At 37.7% G+C, this 24,180-nt stretch overlaps 1 protein-coding gene across 1 annotated transcript in view; it reads right to left on the bottom strand.

Moving 5' to 3' along the window:
* Nucleotides 1–24,180, bottom strand: part of TRAPPC3L (trafficking protein particle complex 3 like) — a 58,489-nt gene that overhangs the window by 32,368 nt on the left and 1,941 nt on the right. The window contains exons 2-3 of the mRNA XM_003255605.2: nt 23,433–23,530; nt 20,525–20,624 (exon numbers count right to left, since the gene is read on the bottom strand). Of these exons, the coding sequence (XP_003255653.1) occupies nt 20,525–20,624; nt 23,433–23,530 (198 nt within the window). The remainder of the gene's footprint in view (nt 1–20,524; nt 20,625–23,432; nt 23,531–24,180) is intronic.

Here is a 24,180-nt window from a genome sequence, read left to right on the forward strand (position 1 = left end):
AAGTACTTCAACTATTAACTATATTATTCTATTTAGACTTTGGTGGTTCCAAATTCTCTAAGGTAATTATCTTAATTTTCTAATATTTCCCTCTCATTTTTCTCTCTTATTTTAAATATCCCCTGTTGTACAATCCAGGGGATATTAATTTCCTTTGTGGGTAGTGCTTGGACTTCTCTGATTTTAGATCCCAAAATCATTATGAAAAAGCTAAGGCGTTGGCATGAGAGGTTGGATAGAAAGCATCTATCTGTGTTTATCAGTAACTCTCAATGTTGGCTGCACATTGGAATCACCTGGGGGCCTTTGACAATCACAATGTCTGGTCCCATTTCCTGAGAACCTGATGTAACTTTTCTGGGTTAGGGCTTGAACATTGAGATTTCTTTTAAAAGCTTCCTAGGTGATTATAATGTGCAGTCATGGTGAAGAACTACTGATTTTTTACATAGGGAGTCAGTGAAGGTGGTGAGGGGCTGTGAGCTTGAAATATTGGAAATGTTATCTGGATTTCAAACAGCAGAGTATGATAAAAATTAAAAACTGGCTCTCCAGGAAAAAAGAGACATCCTAATATGATGTATTTGCCAATATACCATGGGTTTTCTTGAGCTGGGATGAACTTTCAGAAGTTTTACAGTGAGCATTTTTTTTTATGAATTTAAATTGGTTCTAGCTAAGCAATTTTGGAGTATCTTTGGTGTACCTGGGTCTCTCATTTTAATAAACATAACAGTGGTATGTTAGTCAGGGTTCTCCAGAGAAACAGAACCAACAGTACAACAGTATATATACATACATACATATATATGTGTGTGCATGTGTGTGTGTCTGTATGTCTGTGTGTGTGTGTATGCATGTGTATATATATATATGTTATATATATGAAAGGTGATTTATTGTGGGAATATATATTATATATAACAAAATAAAACAAATATATAACAAAATATATGTGCTATATATATATTGTGTGTGTGTGTATATATATATATATATATATATATATATATATATATAAAGAGGATTTATTGTGGGAATTGGCTCATGTGATTATGAAGGCTGAGAAGGCCCATGACATGCCACCTGTAAGCTGGAGAATCAGGGAAGTGTGTAGGGTGGCTCAAGTCCCAGTCTGAGGGCCTGAGAACCAGGGGAGTTGATGGTACAAATCCCAGAGCCAAAGGCAAAGGAACCTGAAGTTTTTATTTCCAAGGGCAATAGATAAGGAGAAGATTGGTGACCCAACTCCAGGAGACAGAAAAGACTGGTGACCCAACTCGAGTGGAGAGAGAGAGAGAGAGCAAATTTGCCCATCCTCTCCCTTTTTGTCCTACCCAGGCCCTCAATGGACTGTATGGTGCCTGCCCAGGTTAGGTGAGGGCAGATTTTCCTTACTCAGTCCACTGATTCAAATGCCAATCTTTTTTGGAAACACCCCCACATACATACCCAGAAATAATGCTTTAATAACTATCTGGCTACCCCTTAATCCAATCAAGTTGACATCTAAAATTAACCAGCACATGTGATAAATTAAATATGGTTCAATGGCTCCTTCTGGCAGATGTAGTCGTGTTATCCTCACTTTAAATCTGACTTTATGAACCAATAAAATATGGCAGACATGAGGCAGACTGTTAAGCAGTATCACAGTTTATGCCTTGGTCTCTTACAATGTTGCAATGCTCAACAGTCTGGTAAAAGCCACTACATAAGAACTGCAATTACCCAGGGACTACCAAGCTCTGAAGAGGCCCAAGCTAGCCAGTGGCAGGAGAGAGAGAGAGAGATAAAAAGAGAGAGAGAGAGAGATCCCAATGGCTCCAATTGTCCCAGATATTCTAGCTTAGGGGTCAGGCATGTGAGCAAAGGAGCCATTTTAAACATTCAGGCCCCAGTGTACGTGACATGGAGAAGAACCAGGAAGTCCAACCAACAGTGAGAACAAAAGGCCCCAGATCTATGGCCCTAGTCAAATCATTGCAGCCATCTCCAAACATTTGACCCACTCCAGTGGAGGCTGCAGGCTTTGTAGAGAAGTCCTTGCTATGTCCTATCCAACTCCATGACCTCAAAAATCATGAGCTTAAATAAATGTGTCTTTAAGCCACTGAATTTTGGGGCAATATGAAGCGATAGAACCTGAACACTAACATGAAAATCAGAATTTATAAAAAGACAAAAATTACAGGCAAATTGTATTTATACATTTATACATTCTCCCTATGCATAGAGAACATTTTCTTCAATAATGTTTTCTTTTTCTTTAGGTTCCAGTTAGCAGTATAGCATCTACAGCATGATATGACAGATGCTGATAAGTAGCTCTCTAAAATCGCTCCACCAAAGCTGGAGATTCACTTTTAATTATTTTTGGTTAAATTTTGTTTGAAAGGAACACAAACATATTATTGGGAGGAGTAACACATTAAACTATTATTTGTCATTAATATCTAGGAAAAAATAGCAAGTAAGGGTTTCAGACTAGGCTGGCCTTCAGTAAGCTGGAAACAGATTGTTCTTCTAGTCTTGTCTCTCAAAATGTTATCTTCAGACTGTCAACATCAGTATCATGATGAAGCTTGTTAGAAATGCAGAATCAGACAGTATCTAAAACCTGTTGAGTCAAGCCTGCCGTTTAACATGATCCTAGCTGATTCTAGTTCAAGCTAAATTTGATAACACTAAGGCAGTGGTTCTCAAACTTTAGTCCATATAAAAATCATCTGGAGGGCTTATTAAAATGTGGATTGCTGAACTCCACCCCCAGAGTGTCTGAGTCAGTAGGTCTGGGGTGAGGCAAGAGAATCTGCATTTCTAACAGGTTCTCAGGTGATATTGATGCTACTGGTCTGGGGACTACATCTTGAGAATAACTGCTCTACAGCACAGAGCAGGCTGTTCTGGGGAAGGCAGGCTGTAAGAAACTCAGAATCCTGGGCTGCACTCCAGATCTACTGAATCGGTCATCAACCTGTCCAAGACTTTGGGGTGCCTTTCCATTCATTCAGGGATACCTTTCCACTCATTCAAGGATACCTTTTGTCCTTTAGGAATATTTTAAAGTTTACTTCACATAAGTTTTACATGTTTCTTGTAAACTCTATTTGTAGGTGTTTTCTTTGTTCCTATTGTAAATGGTTTCTTTTTTCCACTATATCTTTCTAAGTGATTGTTATCTGAGTACATGAAAAGCTATTGTCTTATGCTTATTAATTTTATCCCTCTACTAATTCTTTTATTGTTTATAGGGCTTTTCAGAATTTGAAAGTAAACATTTTGCAACCTTTGATGACAAAATGGATCTAGACAATAAATAATGAATTCTAAACTATTAGGTGAAAGTAGAATGGGGTCAGACCTATGCAATTTGAAGCCACTCATCTATATTAGCATCAAACCAGATACTACGTGCCTTATGAGTCAAGGCAAGAATAAGTACATAGTACAACCTGTGAAATATTGTTTCCTAAAAAGCTAAACCTAATCAAGTATTTAGACATTACTGCTAGTTTACAGGAAATGTGAGCAACAAAAAACAAGGCAATTAGCACCACAAGAAAACAACCAGGTATATCTAGTTCTAACAGAACATTCCATTTTACAGATGACTCTGTTTCCCCACAGATTAACAGTATTAAAAAAGGAGAATAAAGGAGATATAAGTGACTTAATAACCAGATATGCTATATAGACCTTATTTGCATCCTGTTTCCAACAACCAACTGTAATAAGATATCTTTGAGATATTTAGGAAAATATGAATGAATATTAGATGATTTTTAGAGAATTATTAATTTTGCTATGTGTGATAATGCAGTGCTGGTTTATGTTTTTTAAAAAGATCTTCAGTTAGAGATGTATATTTAAATATTTATGTGTGAACTGCCATGATGTCTAGAAGTTTCTTTAAAATGCTCTGGAAAAAAGAAAGTTTAGGGAGAAAGCTGAAAGATGAAATAAGATTGGCAAAATATGGAAACTATTGAAGCTGGATGGTAGGTACATGGAATTCATTACATTATTCTCTTTACATTTGTATATGTTTGAAAAATTTCATAAGGTACACAACAAAATAAATGATATAGTCACCTCAGTTACTTTGCTGAAGTTTTGTCAATCACCTCCTGCTTAGCTGGAGTTTACCTTCTAGTATCATTCTCAGCAAAGGCTCACAGGAATGCTATTCTCTGAATTCTTACATATTCAGCCTGTTGGCCTGTTCTCGAATTGAAGGACAGCTTGTCTGGTTCATACTTTCTCTACGTGAGTGTATTGTAAGCGTTACTCCATTGTCTTTTGTCATTGAATATTGCTGAGGTGGCCACAGCCTGATGTCTGATGCCATCTTTATTTCTTTCTTTATTACTAACACGATGTTTTATCCTATATTCTCATTGGTTTCTTTATCTTTCATGTCCAAAAATGTTAAATAAGCCTTCAGGTAGGTCTTTTGGAACAATTTTTCCTGCCACAAGTTTACTCTTTCATTGTGGAGAATCATTTTCTTATATTTCAATAAAAGAGTTGGAAAATTTTCGACTTATTTTCCTTTCTGTGTTATATCATTTTCAAGAAACTATATTGTTTTGAATTTAAAACTAAACCACTCCTATATTCCTATTGGAATTTCATTAATTTAATTTAAAAAACTAAGTTAACTTGAAGTCTTGGCTCTTGTTTCATGTAAGTTTCACAAGCATACTGGGAGGGAGGTATTACCTTTTCTATGTTTATAAATAAAATGCTAGAGTCCAAAAAGTCTAAGGTGGTTAAGCCACTGTTAAGTTATTGAACATCAATTTGGACCTACATTTGTCTAATCCTAATTTCCATCACACAAATTCTGCCTCATTTTAGTATATTCTTGAGTGTTCATATAATTTTTCAAAGCATGTTCCCTCATTTGTAAAATGAGGATGTTGAATTAGTACATCTCAAAGTCTCAACTCCGTTGTCCTAAATCTTACAGCCAGTAGTGTGTGAATTCCCAGCCAATTGGATTCTTAGTGTCCTCTTGGGAATAGAGGTCTATCTCCAAGTTTCCTGGCCTCTGTCTGGGCCCCTGGATTCTTTCCCATCCTGAACAGCTTTTCACCTTGGGTTTCTAAATATTTAGGATAGTTATGCTCAAACTATGCTCCTACTGTATCAATGAAGTAAACTTTTCATTTTATTTTTTAAAAAATTTCCTTAGATAAAAATGACAATTGATATAGACGGAATTTTTAGCAGTGGAAAGTTTTTTTTTTTTTTTTGAGACAGAGTCTCGCTGTCACCCAGGCTGGAGTGCAGTGGCACGATCTCGGCTCACTGCAGGCTCAGCCTCTCAGGGTTCACACCATTCTCCTGCCTCAGCCTCCCAAGTAGCTGGGACTTCAGGCGCCCGCCACCTCGCCCGGCTATTTTTTGTATTTTTAGTAGAGATGGGGTTTCACTGTGTTAGCCAGGATGGTCTCGATCTCCTAACCTCGTGATCCGCCCGCCTCGGCCTCCCAAAGTGCTGGGATTACAGACATGAGCCACCGCGCCCGGCCAGCAGTGGAAAGTTTATAAAAGATTTCAAATAGTCCCCAAACTTTAATTTTTATATATTTTAGAGTCCACCTTTCTTTCTGTCTGGCCAACTATCTTTTTATAATTTCAGGTTTCCTGTACCTACAGCCACAACAATGCCAGAGAGAAATCTTCACAAGTTTTAAATTGCAATGAAAACTGAGATTAAAATGGGAAAATGAATTAATTACTTCACCTAATCACATTCACTGGATCATTTCAAGAAATAGGATTAAGTCAGCAAAGTAAGAACTCATGATATTGAGTAACTTTGCTTAAGAACAGTACCTTAAGATATATGCATTCTTTGGCAGTTTATAACCTATAAAATGGTGACTAGTTGCATTGTAAAAACATTCTGTGCCTATATTTTATCATAAAGAGATGTGCTTCTGCAATCATAATAATTGCTGATGGTTTCAACAGAACACAATTATTTCTCCCAGGGGTTTTGTTGGTATTTGTGTCACGGAGGAAACATGAGGGATAGTAATCAGTGTTTTAAAAAGGGTTACTTCCTTAAACAGTTGGCTAACTTATGAGTGGGTTTCACCGACCCTAGGCATGATGTCAAGCAATTAAAGAAATATATGCTTACAAACTGATCGATTTCCATCTTATTTTGAAAAATATCCTCAAAAACACAGCCTCTTTCTCTACCTTTTTCCCTATAGACAAGTTTGTTGTCCCAACTAAAGGTGAGATGGACTTTGTTTCAATCAAAACTGTTCCACTTTGATCATATCTCTCTAGTGTTTTCCACTTTTTTTCCAAATGGATTTTTATTTTATTTGAAGCACGTAAAAGACATAAAAAGAGAGGTAAGTAGGAGAAGAATTTGGATGGAGGGTCTGGAGGCGTGGCAGCCTTAACCTGCAGCCTCACTTCTATAGGAATCACCCTAGAGTTCTACAGAACACAGTTAGGAAACTCTTGTTCTAAACAGTGGAGGCCAATTAGGATCACTTGGAGAGCATTTAAAAAGTTCTAATGCCTGTGCCTTATTCCCAGAGACCACAATTTATTGGGTCAAAAGTAAGTTCTGAACGTCATGATTTTTGGAAAGCTCCAGGTGATTCTATGCAGGAGCTAGAATTGATAACCCTTGCCCTGGAGTATCACTGAGAGGTCAGGGCAAGTCTGAACCAAATCTTCCTTCTGACACAAACTAAACATCACACCAGGCAAGGATGGCCTGGGATTTGGTGTTCCTGATGTGTCTCTGAATCCTTAGACCCAGACAGATCTTGCTTTAGGGTTTTGTTTCCCAGGGTATTTACTCCATGGTTTTCTTTTCTTAATAAAGAATTTTATTGTAAATAGTTACATTAATAAAATGTTCCCAAAGCTATTGCTATTTTCAATCCACTTAGGTTTGTTTTAAAGGACTTAAGAATATGCCACCCCAAAATATTGCCACTTTGACATACATATTCATTATTTTGACTTAAAGGCACTTGAAAAGCAGCAGTCACAAGATTGCTCTGACCTTCCTGCTGTTTCTTAAAAGCAGGAGAAGAAATTCCCATGTGAAGGATATCCTCCCTGTACTAGAAAGAAAGCAACACTCTTATCATCAAGGAGGGGCAATTGAGGCTGAGAGGATTCTGTACAGATTTTATTAAAATAATTCTTGTCTTCTCGCCTCCCCAAATAATTTAGCTGCCTTTTCACAAATTACTATTCTTTGTCCAATTCAGTAGGTAAGTGTTCAACTCCTTGGGTCTCCATTTCTTTATTAAAGATTCCCGGCCAGGTGCGGTGGCTCACGCCTGTAATCCCAGCACTTTGGGAGGCCGAGGCGGACGGATCACGAGGTCAGGAGATTGAGACCATCCTGGCTAACACGCTGAAACCCCGTCTCTACTAAAAATACAAAAAAATTAGCCCGGCGTGGTGGCGGGCGCCTAGTCCCAGCTACTTGGGAGGCTGAGGCAGGAGAATGGCGTGAACCCGGGAGGCAGAACTTGCAGTGAGCGGAGACCACGCCACTGCACTCTAGCCTGGGCGACAGAGCAAGACTCCGTCTCAAAAAAAAAAAAAAAAAAGATTCCCATGCTATGTATTAAGTAAATGTGTATGCTTTTTTTCTATTGATCTGTCTCATGTCAATTTAATTCTCAGAACAACTTTAAAAAAAAATCCTAAGAGGATAGAGGTGAAGTTTTACCTTCCCTACAGTTTCATAAGTCAGTTTCACATGAGTTTCATCCAAATAACTTAAACAGCAGAAATAAAACCAATAATCTTCCGTGCAAAGGCAGGGCAGCCTAGATATTCATGTGCTGGGATACCCGGAAGATTCAAAACTTGTCCCCTAGAAGGGAGAGCATTTGGACGAATGCCTAATGCATGCAGGGCTTAAAACCTAGATGACAAGTTGATAGGTGCAGCAAACCACCATGACACATGTATACCTACGTAAGAAGCCTGCGCATTCAGCACATGTATCCCAGAACATAAAGTAAAATTAAAAAAAACTTCTCCCTTAGAGCATTTCTAGTAACAGAGCAAAAATGACATCTATATGCAGCCAGATTTCTTGTAAGTCCTGATTATGAACAAAAATGGAAGATGGACATTCATAAGGAAGGTGAGAGGCAGTGCTAAGTTATTTAGTGACTTGCAGAATTTACTAAGAATCAACCCCTAAGAGATTCTTCTCTGTGATGAAAGAAAAAATAATATTATGCAAATGCAGTCATAATAAAAGTTTAAGGGTAATTCCCCTGCAGGTGCTTTGCCTTCATGTTGGAACTCTGCCATAAACAGTGGATGTGGCCTTCTGGGTTTGATCCAATCAGTCTCAAAATCCACAGAGCTTGTGGCTGTACACATATGCTTTTCCACAAAAGAAAATTTCCTACATTTTTCCTCTTTCACCCCTCCCAGAGGTACAAAGCGGAATAGACCAAATGGGTGAGTGATTACATCAGGCAGTTCTTGCCTACTCAGTGGGGAGAAACAAGCCTAAGTGGTTATGCTTATTTAAACAAGTTTCATATTTTTAATAATCTATCTGCCATATTTCTGGCCCAAATTGTAAGATGTCTTAAAATAATTTATAAATTGCTTTTGCTGTGAATATTCATCATTTTTTAAATATTGAGAATTTTATTACCACAAAGAATTTTTCTTTCCTTTTAATTGATTTCTGCTCCCTTCTCTACTCAAAACTGCTACTAAATAGGAAAATGGTCTGACATTCAGCTAACTGTGATGCCAGCCTTCTCTGGAATGTTGTGTTGTGTTGGGCTGTGACTTCCATGGAATTCAATTCCTGTTTACCAAGGGCTCCCACTTATTTTATTTTAATATAGTATGTTGAAAAGAGTGGAAAAAAGAAAAGCAATTCAATAGGCTCTTACAACTAGGTTTTGAGTTAGCCTTCGAAAAACAGTACCAGCAAAGAAAGACTTTATTTTTAGGCTTATCTGATGAGCTTCCTTTGTTGTTGTAGTTGTTGAGGGATTAAAGGGATTAGTAATCTTAGGAAAATGTCGACAATGAGGCATATATGGTGCTTTTACCCTTGGGTCCTCCCCTGCCTACACTGTGCTGAGAACTGCTCTCTCTGACCGGGTCTCCTGTGTCTACCTGGTTGGTTGTAGACCTGCATTCTCCACATTTGTCCCGACTCTTCAGGTTAATAACTGAGCCTTTCACTTGGCTTTGCTGTACCCCTTCAGCTCTGTGCATGGTAAGGAATGCCTGGGTTGCAAATCTCACTAGATCCTGGGGATTCTGTTCCATTCCAATACCTGGGTTTCCTACTTCAATCTTTTGGCTGGGGTGGGAGGCATGTACAATAACAGCTAATTTCTCAAATATTTATTTACATGTTATTCTAAGATAAGACAGTGGCGAGATATCAAAAAATTTTAGAATCTTTGTAACTAACAGAGTCACAACTATTGGCTGTCTGATGGAAGTGAAATATGGGGTAGCCTCCATGCGCCCTCCTGCTTCCCACCCTACAGTTAGGGATTCCCTGTCAGGTTGCTTTTGGTAGAGAGAGCACTGTGCTGCTCGAGGTAAAGTAGACTGGAGCTGAGTGGAAGTTGTCTACCATTTGTATCTGCCTTCAGTATCTATGTGAAGAGCACAGAATCCCCTCTCCATGTGCTGCAAGGCAGAAGTTACATGTCATCTGGTGAGGTTGATAGACAGTTGCAGTGATGTGCCTTCAGCCCTCATGAGGTGAATGCAGCATGAATGAGTCACTTTTTGAAAGGACCATTAGCAAAAATCAGTCTCCACAATATCAGTGAGAGATTTTAACCAAGTGAAGGGCAGCGATTGCACGAAAATGAAACAGGTTCCAGGCCTTTTATTTTATGGCCCCCAGGCTGCATTTCTGAGCCTATACCGTTAAGTAGGTTGTTGTGTGTAACAGAAGGAGTGCGTGCGGAAGAGAGTTGAGGAATGGAAAGCAACTCTAAAACTGAGGTTTACATATTCAGCCTAGTAAAAGAAAGAACATTCAGAGGACAGGAAAAAATGCCTCCCCATTTTGTGCACAGCATTATGATGGCAGCAACATTCAAGTGTTGTGCATTGTACTGGGTGCGTTACATCTAGACTTAGACGCAAAATTGCGAAATATGGTAACTTTTCGAGAAGTATTTGTTTTTAAGATGCATGTTATTTAGAAAATGAAGGAAGCCAAATATAATCAGAACAAAAGAAATCAAAGTAAGTAAAATACAGCAGCATAAGGTACAACACCCACCCCCCCGCCCCACCTTTTTAAGAGAAAGGAAAAAACAGCCTAAGATATGTTACTGTCTCTGACTTGAATGCCCTGGTTTAAGTTCATTTTATCTGGGCACTTTTCCTATTCAGATTAAAAATCAGCTTGGTAACATTCTTTGAAAAAAGAAAACACACAGAATGTCAAGAGAAAGGACTGAAAAAGACTTAGAAAAAAGAGTAACAAAAGAAAAAGCACCACAGGATTAGATGACCAGAGCAAACTTTTGTAATTTGTTCCTTTATAAGAAGTTCAAAGGGAAACCTAATACTATCCATTGTGGCACAACATCATTTTTCTTAGGAGAATTTAGTTATCTCCCTTCAACCAAAGTGTTCCTCTGAGCTCACTGTTCTGAATAATGTCTGTCCCACTCTTGCTAATGGTCTAAAATATTTACTTTGCATTAACAATGTGGTTTCACTTGACTGCTTCCAAGTGCAGAGTCATTTTATTTTGAAGTGTTTGCTTTCTTTATTATTATCTGCAAATGTATAACAAAGACAGTTTTGTCTACTTCAATACCTTACAGTTAGCATACTAAATGGAGTCTGCAACACTAGTTATTTGCCCCAAATTCTAGCTCTAAAACAAGGAAAAACAAACACCAGCATCAGTAAGATAAATCATGCGAGCAGAAGATTCATAGATAAAGTGAGACTCATATATATATATATCTGTTACTAATTTCCTAGACAAGAAGAACAAGAAATTTGTCAATTACTTTGCCCTGTTTTGGAAAATCTTGGAATGTTTTTCATACCCAGATTCCCTTCCTGAGGGGCCCCCTGTGATTGCCACGTTCTAGCTTATTATCCTGCCATTCTGGCCACAGTTAATGGATTAGGGTGGGCATTTTGAGCCTGGACAGTCAGTTCATAGTTTGGCTAGGGCCCTGGAAGTGACTTAGCATGAAACTCTACCTAACACAGGGCTAGTGATTGGCTGGACAGGTTAAAGACTCTCTTTTTGGGACTTTAAATACGAAACATATAGAGAAAGTCACAGTTTGGGTGATTGGGCAGAATGCAAATGACACCCAGAGAAAAGAGAGTAAGCAGAAGTCATGAGGCAACAAAAACTGTGAAACACCAGAAGCAGTGAGGTGGAGAGAAGGAAAAGAAAAATGGAAAGATATTAGTAGGTAATTATAAGAGCAGAACAAGCAGAGAAGGGTTGAGTCATGAAAATGGGACAGGACTGAAGTAGAGAACCACAAAGGCTTGCTGCTGAGGGTTCAAGATAGACTAAAACTGTAAGGATTTTCCAATTTTTGTTCTTTCATGGGGTCTGATTATCATGTCCCAGAATATCTCTACAATAAACCCTGAAGATCTGACATAAACCAAATGCTGGTAACCTAAAGGAGTCTACCTAACACAATTTGGCTCCGTGATGAATTTTAGGATAATTTTCAAGCATTTTCCATAATAATATGAAGTGCACTATGTAATGATTTGGTTGCCTACTTAATATTTGCATTTTAAATCACAATTTACCTAAGAGTAGCAGAATGAATATCCCTCTTCTGAAACCTTCTACACTCATATAATAAATAATGGAAGAAACAATACTAAATATATAATTTAATATAATTATAATTTATTTATCTTTAATTTTAAAATATAATATAATAAACAATAATGGAAAAGACAAATGTTTCAATAAAATTATCAAGTTGAGGCCAGGCGCGGTGGCTCACGCTTGTAATCCCAGCACTTTGGGAGGCCAAGGCGGGCGGATCATGAGGTCAGGAGATCGAGACAATCCTGGCTAACACGGTGAAACCCCGTCTCTACTGAAAATACAAAAAATTAGCCGGGCGTGGTGGCGGGCGCCTGTAGTCCCAGCTACTCTGAGAGGCTGAGGCAGGAGAATGGCGTAAACCCGGGAGGTGGAGCCTGCAGTGAGCCGAGATTGCGCCACTGCACTCCAGCCTGGGCGACAGAGCGAGACTCTGTCTCAAAAAAATAAAATAAAATAAAATAAAATTATCGAGTTGAGTCCGCTGTCATTATTTAATAAGAATCAGTTATCTTCCTGTTCAGGATCCTATCGCAGTTTAAATCTTGTTGTTGTGGATTTGTTATTGTGTTATTGTGAACAATCAGGTACTTTCAGAACACTGATTTTCAGTGTAATGAATATTGCTTGAAATAAGAGGGCTGCTTCTGCATGTGGTGTTAGTATTGAGCAGCCAGGGTAGGAGTCTTTCATTTAGAGACAAATGTGGACCACTGCCCCCTTCTGGACAGACTAGGAGGAGCAACAGGGTGTAGATGTGAAAAGTTCAAGTATTTTCTAAGTTCACTTCAACAATATTTAATAAATGTCAACAGGTGTGGGTTTACCTGGTGAACCAAATCCCAAGAATGCTATAAATGATCCCTCCTTTGGAAAAACTTACAGATCTGATGGGGAAATGAAATCGTAAACGAAAGGTAACTTCACTGGCTAATACAATAAAGAATCAAATTAAACAAAATTTACTAGTATTATCATAACTTTGGGAAACTGTATTACTTCCACTTTTGTGAAACAGGTTTGCTTTCTTTAGATGGAGACTGGAACTATGTACAAAATAAGCTGGTCAACAGCAAATCGTTGGAAGATCAACAGGCACAAAACACAATAAAATTGAACTTCACAAACTGATTAAAACATCAAACTAAAATTCAGACTTACGTTGCTCTGCTTTCATAATAAAGATAGGTTAAGTAAGGTTAATCATGGGTTCCCTCACCTTTACAAGGTTGCTCTGTCATTTTTGCTTATCTTAACACTACAACTCTTGCTTCACATAATGCAAACTAATTATCTCCCTTTGGCACAGAAAGACCTAATGAACGTTTCAGAACGTCAACTTGGTTAATTTAAAGCCTATGAGACCCACTGGCAGGCTTTAAGTCTAAGCCCCCAGCTACATCTTTCACTGGGTGGTAGCTTAAGGGCCAGTCTGCCATTTATCCTTGCGTATCACCACCTTGGGCTTCCAGGGAAGAACGTATAAATTATTGGCAGGTGATATTCTGGAGTTCTTGGCCACAGTGTCATTTAACAGCACTTCTAACGGCAATCAAATAGAGACAGTAGATTTATAGTCATTGGACGGATTGAGAAAGGGAAAATAGATTTGGTTGTAGAAGAAATTCGTAGGAGAAAAGAGGTAGTGGTTGTATTTAACAAATTTCACAGTATTTAACAAAAAGTCTTTATTTCAGAAGAAAAGTTTGCACACTGAAAATTGTGCTCTTCAGCCTATTTTGTGTCTTCGGTGGCAGGAAGTTGACACCACTCTAGCAAGAAAAACACGTGGCTTCCTTTGCCACCTCTTCCTTCCACCAGACAGCTAGAGTTGCACTGAGTGGCCAGAATAATTCCAGCGTGAGAGAGCAGGTAGGATGGGGTCAAACATGAGCCCACCAAAATTTAAAATGGCAATAGAAATGTAAGTAACAATCAGGATGGCTCATGCCTTCTGTACTGGTTGTCAGATTATTGCCTCTCAGCTTAAAACCTACTGTTCACTGCTCTGCTTGTAACGCTAGAGCTCCATCATGCAGACATTTCTCCTTGGCCAGAAGAAGGTGCTGCAGGGACACAGCAGGAAGAAAGGGCTTTTCTTCTGTCTCTAGCGTGCCTTTTGTTGGCTTGCTCCTGCTGTGAATTGTGACCGGCAGAGCACAGAATACCCAGTGGCCTTTCCTTCCTAACTTGCTGCTTCGAGCTTATAGTTTTCTTACTGTCCCCATCAGCCCACTTACACCCTAATGGGAGTTTCCTGATTGCAAGGTTTAAACCATTCTTCCCTGCCTGCAGTCTGAGCCTAGCAACGCAGCGGCCTTCTCCACTATCCAGTCTGTAATCACACTTTCCCCAACGAGATTTGAATCCCAGCCTTAAGAAGTGGAACTCTGTCTAAAAAGGATTCCTCCTTTGGGTACTCACTCTCACCTATAAATTCTGTAGTGCGGTTTTTTTTCCCCTTTCTCAGTAGCTAATTCCCTATAAATAGCTAATAATGTTTTATATTCAACCTTTCATTTTGAAATGATTGTGTGATTCCTGTCTCCTGACTGAAACCTCTCTGGCTCACCTTCCAAGCTGTGGGACTCCCCTCCGAAAATGTCTAATAAAATCAGATTTGGATATCCTTGTTGAAGTGTCAAATCAGTGCTTCAAATCTGTATTGGAGATTGGAAATCTATAGCCCTCACGCTGTCTCCATTCTAAAGCAGCTCAGGAGTTTTGGCTTGAAATGTTTTCATTCGTCCTATAGATTCAGTCATAGCAGTCTTGTGCATTCAGATCAGAAGCAGAAGAAAAAAAAATATGACTAGTATGATTTGCTGAAATTTTTCTGTGTACACTCAACTCTAATCTCAAATGGACCATTTTATTGAAATAAAAATGATTCATCCACTGGGAAAAAAAATTCTATTCTGTTTTCTCTCTGGATTATGTGCCTAAATCTTTTGCCCTAGAATTTATGCTTACAAAATTCACCACTTAGATTTACTTCCCTGCTTTAGGCACCCTCATTCATATTGCTTCCTATGACCAATTCCTTGATTTTTTATTACTCATCCCCCAAAATCATTGCTCACATTATTTAATGAAGGTAAAATTTCAATCTATACTATAAAAGGAAAAGTTCTCTTCTTTTGCTTTCCAGAATTTCCAACAAGTACAGTATATTAGACGTTGATTTTTTTAACCTAAAAATCAGGATTTCAAGTTTTTTAAGTATTTTTATGCTGTATTTAAAAATCCCTTCTTACTGTGACAACAAAGTAATGTGATATTTACACTGAAAAATGATAAATTCCCCCACATCCCTCAGAGTAATCATCATATTGACATGGACCTGAGAGCAAAAAGCTTCCCAACTTTGACAAACATAATTTGTGCAAGGCCAAGGAGTTATAAACACTGTCAGTAACTAGAAGGTATGGATGCTCTGCAGGAGGCTTTGGAAGCTAAATTCACCACACTCAGCAATTTATGATTATAGTTCAATGTGCAGATGATAGCTAGTGAAAGTAATACCTGAAATTCAGGAGAATGACAGCTGAAAGAGGTCTCTTCTGACAAATATGGAAACCGAAGTTTGGACAGCTTAAGCAACTTGCTTAGAGTCGCACAGTAGGAATGTGGATCAGCAGGATGTGGACTCTTCCTTTTTAATCTCCACTACATTGGACATGGTTAGGCCAGTGCTCATCTACTGATGATGATCACAGCTCCTTGTGTCCAAATTACTTTCAAAAGGCAACATTATTATAATTATTGTCAAGCCTAGCCTTGATAATCATCTTGATTTAAATGATCAAGTTTATCTCTAATTAGCTTCTCCTAATAACAAAACTATTTTATCATAAATGTGTTTGGAAACCCTAAAATATATTTTGTATAACTAAGGAAGTTTTTTGGCTCCTTGACCAGAGACAGGTGCAATTGCATTTTCTACTTTCCCTTATAATAAACAGAAAGACATATAGGTCTGTAAGTAACAGTTGAATTACCTAATATTTCATTATTACAACTAAAATCAGCTATGGTAATTCTACTGCATATTACACATTTTCATTTAGACCAACTACAAAATTTTTCTCAGAACAATTATCATAGTAGAAAAATATCTTTAAAGATATATTTTAAACAGTTTGTGGAAAAAACACTAGAATAAGGTCAGAAGAATTAAATTCTAAGCTGGCTTTTCTTACTATGTGTCCATGGTGATAGCAGATAAGTCTCAATTATTCTATCAGTAAAATCGGGCTAATGATAGATGATAGACATTCTTTTTATTTCACAAGGTTCTTCTTATAAGGGAAATACAGGTAATAGGTAGGAGTTACTTTGAACTTTTATAAAGAAAATATCAATGCTATTAAAATTTTTTAATATCATGTTATAACGCTGCTGACTTACAAACGTTCAAAATAAATTAGTATGTCTTATTTAATATTTGTAGCTGTACTTTGAAGTTACTACTACAAAAAGTTAAGCTGTATATTATAAAATTTCGTTTTAAGAATGGATGAATTTTAATGTTGTAGGAACGAGACTTTATAATTAACTTGGCATCTTTTTTTTATATAAAATGCAAGGCCAACTAAAGATTTTTGCCTTCAATGATTTGGCCATTGTCATGGGATTTCTTTTCAGACCACTAGATGGCGCAATTTACGGTCTACTACTTAAAAGACATCGTAAGAGGCCTAATGACAGACCGACCTCTTCTTTGAAGAAAAAAACAAGTGAGGGAAACAAGACAGAGGAATGTTATGAATACCTGAAGTTACACAGTCCTTCTCTCCCAAAGGCAGAGGTGTGCAGAGTGCAGTGTAAGTTCAGGAAACCTGTTCCTACATGTAGTCTTTTTACTAACTCAGAGGCAGGGATCACTTCTCCTGTCTGGGCATAGGTTTCTTTATCTAGTCAATTCTCTTCAAATGCATTCCTTCTCTCTCTTTCCTTCCCTGGAGACAGGACAGAGATCATGAGTTTTATGGGTGCCATTGTCTCTAGGTGCTCAGTACTTGAGACGGATGATGATGGTGTTCAGTAGAAGTGTGTGGTCTGAGAGGGCAGTCAAACAAATTTTACAGCCATTAGGTTCTATTCCTGACTCTGCCACGCTCTGGGAGCAGCATGTGACTACAGTAAACTTCTTCTGAACTTGGCCTAGTTCTCTGTAAAACTGACTGTATCATTTGACATCTGCCTCCTCTGAGGAGAGTTTATAAGGATTAATGAGATAATGCTGCCACAGGCCCGACGTTTGAATAAAAGCTGCTAATTATTAACAAAGCTTCAGTGGGCAGGTCCATAACTAAAGTCTGACCTTTCATCTTTGTCAAAGTGCTCCTGAAATGGGTGACATTAGTGCTACAAGTAAAGGAACATTTTGTTGGAGACGTAAAAATGATCAAGAGGAAGGACATCAGGCCTTTGAAGGAAGGTGTGAAGAGCAGGGACAACCGTCCTACACTAGAGAAGGGTGAAGGTGATGAATATTCTCCTCATTGACAAGAAAGAATCTTGCATAGGAGTGGAAGTGGATCTTTTTCCTGTTCACTGAGGACAGAAGACACAGGAAGGAATTCATCAGAATGGTTGATAAGACATGAAAATCTTAGAGAAGGAATATTTGGAAAGCAGATGTACATTTTTCTAATAGGGGAGAATCAAACAGACTTGTTTCTAACTCGGTGAAAATTGTGTACCATTAGGAGGTCAAATTTTGTTAGAAGCTTCTTTACTCTTTTAAAGACAGAATATGGTTTCTGAATATAATTTCTAAATGGGGAACATTCTGGGTTTTTATCATGGGTCTTTTCCTGCTGAGATATGAATTCATTTTCTTTCCTATGCTCTCCATAGAACATTTCTTACTCGATTCCTCTTCAACCTTTTCTTTTTTAATCTGGAGCATTTAAAGAACTCTTGTTCTGTTTCCACATATTGAAGACTTCATTGTCAGGTAAAGCGAGTAGTTCCTCATGGAAGGGACTCAAGGAGCCCTTACATGCACTGGGCAAGGTGAGGAGCATTCCCAGGCTACCTCCTGCGGAAGAAAAGCAACTTCCTAAGGGGTCTGAACAAAAGACTGCTTTGATTCCTTCTTCCTCCTTCCTCCCCTCTTCCCTTCCTCTTTTCTTTTCTTTCAACTAATTTTTATTGAGTAACTACCCACTAAGAAGTCCTACATTAGGCCCCACATAAATATGTACTTCCTGTTGGCATATTTTATTTGGCTTTCACCTCTGTAATTTTCCTGTGGCCAATAGAGAATGGAGAATATCCTGGTCGAGGACCACAGGTAACAAGAAAGTTTTACGTGAGACTTTTTAGCCACCTCTGGAAAGGATTTATATGGGATATTTGTTAGCAGCTATTTTGAAGTTAATCACAATAATTTTTAAAAGTTATCGTTTTTATTTTCTACTAGAGAAGCCTTGTTCCTTTACGTTCTTCTGATTAAAATGAATATGCGGAATTATCTCTTCTGAGTCTCTTCAGAAGCTTTTCAGTGGTTTGGATGTTGCCCTCAGCGCTAAGAACAGACAGTATGAAAAAACTGGAGAATCCTCCCATGTCACTGCACTATTCTAACTGGATCAGTCAATATTCTGTGGGCCAAGGGCATTTACGGTATTGAGCATATTTCAGATAATCTCTGACCCTACATGGTGTGACAGAATGTAATTCCAGCTTCTCAGCAATGAGGTTGTATATGCCTCTACTTCCAGTTGGTTACTGCTCTTTTTTCAACAGATATTTTTTGTTCTGTTAATCATCTTCTTAAAAAAACAAGTGAATACATTAATAAATGGAAAAAGATACATATACAAACATATCCAGAGGAATGAAAATTTTTGCTAGTTGTGCTAACATATCTTTAGAATGAAGTCTCCAAATTGCCCTTGAAATTATTCTTCAAATGTTCAAAGCCTAATAAACAACCTTAAACACATGAGTCAGGTTTAATTTTCCACATTATATAAGTTTTCAGATTATTGGTCAATGCTCTACCGCCTTATTAATTTGCAAGACAAAGTCTTAAATCTTTCTTTTTTTTTTTTTTTTTTTGAAACAGGGTCTCACTCTGTCACCCAGGCTGGAGTGCAGTTGCATGATCTCGACTCACTGCAATCTGCACCTCCCAGCCTCAAGCCATCCACCCCTCTCAGCTTCCTGAGTTGTTGGGACTACAGCTGTGCCACCATGCCCAGCTAATTTTTGTATTTTTTTGTAGGGGCGGGATTTCACCATGTTGGCCAGGCTGGTCTCGATCTCTCGATCTCCTGAGCTCAAGTGATTTGCCCACACTAAGCTAATGGGATGAATTTTGGCAAAGATCAAGAGGGAGTCATTCTCAAACCAATCTATCCTCATTATAGAGAGACTGTGTCTTACTAATCAAAAAGCCTAGGGGGCTACCGACTAGAAGTGCAACAAAATGCAACCATCTACATTTATATATTACAAGTATTTAGTTTCCATTAAAACAGCTGGTATTCTTGTAGTATTGCCTATAGAATTAGTTTCATTAAAAAACGTTTTATTTTATTTTTCATACTACTGTTTTGGGATCTTACTTATATTCTGACAATATAAAAAGGGACTTTTTTTCCCCAACCTGGTTAGTGGTATGATAAACTCATTGTGCTAAGGTTGGAAGATACTCGGATAACAGTTTCAACCACATTATTCACTAGCCATGAAATAATACAAGTAATAATATAAGTAAATGGAAAAATCTTTCATTTGGATTGTATTTTTAATGTAGAATTCTTTCCCACATATACTATTATTTACTGTTCATCATATTATTTCTAGAACTTAATTTTCTTATCTGGAAAATGGGGATAGTAACTCCAATTCTGCCTACTTCAGAGGGTTACTGTGACAGTGAAAGACAAAGAGTATGTAAAACTCCATTTAGGCTCAGAAAGCATGATGGTATAGAATGACAGCCATTCATGCACAGTCAGTTTGGCCGTGTATAACAATATTAAGGACTAGGAGAGAAAAAAAAAAATGAGACTGACTTAATTGATCAGTTGTGTAAACCTGGAGACATGCGTATCTTCTGAGTCTCCCACAAATTAACAACACTACATTAATAACCATAGGCCAAGATTTTTAAAGGCTGGCTAAAGATGCATTTTCCAGTTTAATTTCTAATAAAATTGAGCTAATCCTGGATGATTCCGAGTTGTCTCCTATGTATCAGGGCTATGAGAGTTCTTAGAACAAATATATTTACAGGAAGTTCTGTTTTTCTCTTGGGAAAACAATACTCTGGGAATGACTAAACAATATTCTCTGATACTACCACAAACCATCTCCCTCCATGTGCTGAAAATTATCATAAAGAAACTGGTTTGGGGCATGCATGTTTTAAGTTTGCCCTATTACACTCCCCTTCTGTTTACCTTCTGGAAATGCTTTTTCCACTGTGAGACATACACTCTACACACTCCTGTAGTCAGGAAAATCTATAGTTGCTTAAATGCATCTTTCAGTTCACAGTAGCTTTATCTCTGTGCTGAAATAAAATGCTTTTCAATCTGAATCTCCTTTCTCAGCACCTAAAAATGAATGCAGATGGAACCTGTCCAATCCTAGCAGAAAACCACCAAACTCAAAAAGAGTCAGAGATTTTTCAAAACATTTTGACAGAGCTAAAAACATAGTTACCTGGGCAATTATGTCTGTAATTTCTGAATAACTATGGCATCTTCCCACACAGGATCGAGCCAAAAAGTCTTCCACAAGCCTCGTTCCAATGCCGTAACCCCTGTGGATGAAGGAAAGACTGAAAATTCTAAGAAATTAGTGAAGTGTATCAGTTTTTCAGAAGGGATTTGTGTGTTTAGCACTTGTGCAAGTGAATCACAAATCAAACCAAATATGACGAGTCAAATGGCTTTTGGCTGTGGGCTTCTTCTTCGTCCCATGCACCACAAAGAAGACACAACACACTGAGGAAATATTAACTGGTCTACAAGCAGAAGAGTCTGCCTAGAATCAAGACTTGCCCAAACTTGACAATATAAATTAAAATTAAGGAAGGCTGGTGTCTGTAGCCTAATGTTTCTCAGTGGCAACTAATTTTCTCATCATTAGCTATTGATGGAAATCAAATGAGATCCTAGCTAAAGTGTCTGCTACATGTGTGATACCCGGATGCTCGCTCTTCTCTTAGCATTGTTATCAGGGTAGAAGGGCAGGCATTTCCAGGATGGGCTCTGGAAGGAGGAGCAGAAAAAATTTTTGTTGTCAGTGAAAGTTTCGGCAACTTCAGACTCTGAAGTTTACTAAGTGAAAAACAGCCAAGTTCAGAAAACTCATTTTTCATTCCAGGGAAACAAACTATGGGATTGGGGGAAGGTATTGTATTATCTCCACCCCGAGAAAATAGCTCTAATAGTGCCTGAAGTACAATTTTGAAAACCTTCGATTGAGATGTGATTATACATACACTGAATATGTAGCTAAGTTGGCTGAGCACACACTTTCAACAAGATAAACTGAGAAATGACTAAATTTCCCAGAAGGATACAAAGAAAGGTCAGAATCTCTGTCTTATAAGAACTTGCAATCTAGCTGAGAAAATGTGACCTTCAAGGTGGAAATCAAACGGAATACTATTTTTGCCAAACCTCTATCAAAATTGGTCTTTTAATTTCACAGCCACATGTACATAGACAAGTGAAACGATTTCCAATGGAGCCACAAAATGCCCAACAAGAAACCACAGTGTTCAGAGGCAATGATTACTCCAGAGGCTCTAAAAAGAGATGAAATCTTTGGTGACTAGGTGGTTGGAGGGAGACAGATTTGGTGTGAGAGTGCTTATGAATTCAATGAATCTTGTGAGATATCCTATTTATGTTTCTGAGTGGATAGAAATATTCAGTGTAGCTTCCTTGACTTTAGAGAAAAATGGTTTATAATTTCAGCCAAGAAGCTCTCACTGGAAAGACTTTTAACAATCAAAATGTCTACTTTACAGAAATAGTTGTATCAGGATTAAAAAATATTTCTAGTGTTTTCTAATTATCACTTTGCATATCCACAGCTCAGCAACTGGGAACAGTGGTCAGAAGCCAAAACATTATGAGCTGTGCTATATCTACACATATTGTTTTGGTAAAAGGGTATGTTTCTGCAAAGTAGATATTTTATAAATTAAAAATGTAAGAGGCTCTCAGCAAAAGCTATTAAGGAAATCTAAATGTGAATTTTTTTCTTAAGATCTTTCTGCAACTTCTCAAAAATTTATTCTTTAATATTTCATTCATATTTGTTAAATGTGTACTCAATTAGCTAACCAAAGGTATTTTTTTAGTCAAATAAGTGAGCTTTTTTATTATTCACAGCTTTTTCACAAAACAATGCAAGTTTAACATAAGTCAAATAAAATGAAGTAATTTCTGGAAATGCTATGTCAGATGTTTAAGTGTGACCTAGTGTAAAATAACCTTAACATTCCTCACAGCTATAGAGAGTTCAGCTAACGAAGTGACTGAAAAATCTATAGGTGGACAGTTGGGCAGTTCTCTTCTTTGTGAATGCCCTTGCTAATTAAGTAGAAATGCAAAAAAAAGGCATGTGTACAAAAATAAATTAGAATTTTTTTAAAAGAAAAAGAATATGCATACAGAAAGAAGAAAAATGAGAGTTTTTAAAAAAGACTTTCAATCTTTATGTTGTCTTTTTCTGTATTTCAACTGAAAATACAATGAACCCTTTTAAAAAGCTCTAAAATGTTAGGCTAAATTTCCCCTTCAATCTGCCTAGATAAATCTTCTAACCAGTACACATTTTCCAGTCTTTCCTCTGTTAGAGTCCTCTTCAGAGTTTATAATTAAGAAGCTCAAAAACCATTGACAGATGTTTTATTGTTTGGCAATCATCTGATGATCGCATAGTTATTCAGAGAAAATCAAAAGGTGGAATTTGTGCAGGAGGAATCTCCAACAGTAAAGACAAAGAGAATGGGTCTCATTTAAAAAAGAAGTGAGTTTTTCTACCTACTATGTTTTTTAAGAAAAGCTTAGTAATGATTAAAAAAATTCAAACAATAAAAATGCTATCTTAAACAAAATAAACTCTCCCTTTAATTCACAATTCCCATTTTCTCCATCTTCCCCTGAGAAACTATCATTATGAGTTTCTTGCATATCTTTCAATAGATGGTCTGTGCTTGTGTAAGCATATATTTATATTGGAAAGAGCTGTGTTAGAACAAAAGACTTCTGAAAAGAATAAAATTTGATGTTCCCTCATGTTGGTAATAGAACAATTTCAATTTTACCACATCTTTTGCTTATAAGCGACTCTTAAGTCACTTAAGAAATGATTTCTAACTAAAGAGAAAACATCCCACACTTGATATTTGTAGGAAAAAATTCCTTCCTATTATCTTATTCTATCAACCCAAATGGCACTTGTAAGAAATTACGTTCAGCTCTCAGATGTGATTAATTGAGACAGAAGAGCAGCTGGTGAAATGAAGCAAAGGAAGTCATCAGAGGCAGAAAGAATGCAGGTGATATAAGAAACAACAGACCTTCAATAAGAATGAAGGACTTCCACTTACATTTTATCTAAATATTGGTTCACATCTTCATCCTTCTCATAATCCTTACACAGCTGGGCAACCAGAGCTCCATAGGTAAGGACAAAGAGATCTTTATTCTGGAGAAAAAGGGATAGTTTCTTGTTATAGGCAAGTTATGACAGTATACCACTGTATTTCTTTTTTTTTACAAAATCTGGTTTGAAGTAGCCTTAGAAGTCATCTGTACATTTTTTCCTTCCTCCTACTATTGCAACAGTTTGCACTTTTGAAAACAAATTATATTCACATTTGGATACATTGATGTGAGGTGGGGGAGAGAGAGCTGTTAAATAAAATGAATTTCTTAACATGAAAACATCTTTCTATGCATTTGCTTACATGATAACTTGCAATGTACTTTCATGGAGGACAGTTTTTTAAAAATACTAATTTCTAACATAAATTTCTGTTTTTCTAAAATATATGCCAACCATGTTTTCAGTTGGAAGCAAGAATTGGATAAGACTTCTCAGGAGGCCGGGCGCGGTGGCTCACGCTTGTAATCCCAGCACTTTGGGAGGCCAAGGCGGGCGGATCACGAGGTCAGGAGATCGAGACCACGGTGAAACCCCGTCTCTACTAAAAATACAAAAGAAAATTAGCCGGGCGTGGTGGCGGGCGCCTGTAGTCCCAGCTACTCTGAGAGGCTGAGGCAGGAGAATGGCGTGAACCCGGGAGGCGGAGCTTGCAGTGAGCCGAGATTGCACCACTGCACTCCAGCCTGGGT

The sequence above is a fragment of the Nomascus leucogenys genome, chromosome 3 (assembly GCF_006542625.1).
Source record: "Nomascus leucogenys isolate Asia chromosome 3, Asia_NLE_v1, whole genome shotgun sequence".
NCBI lineage: Eukaryota > Metazoa > Chordata > Mammalia > Primates > Hylobatidae > Nomascus > Nomascus leucogenys.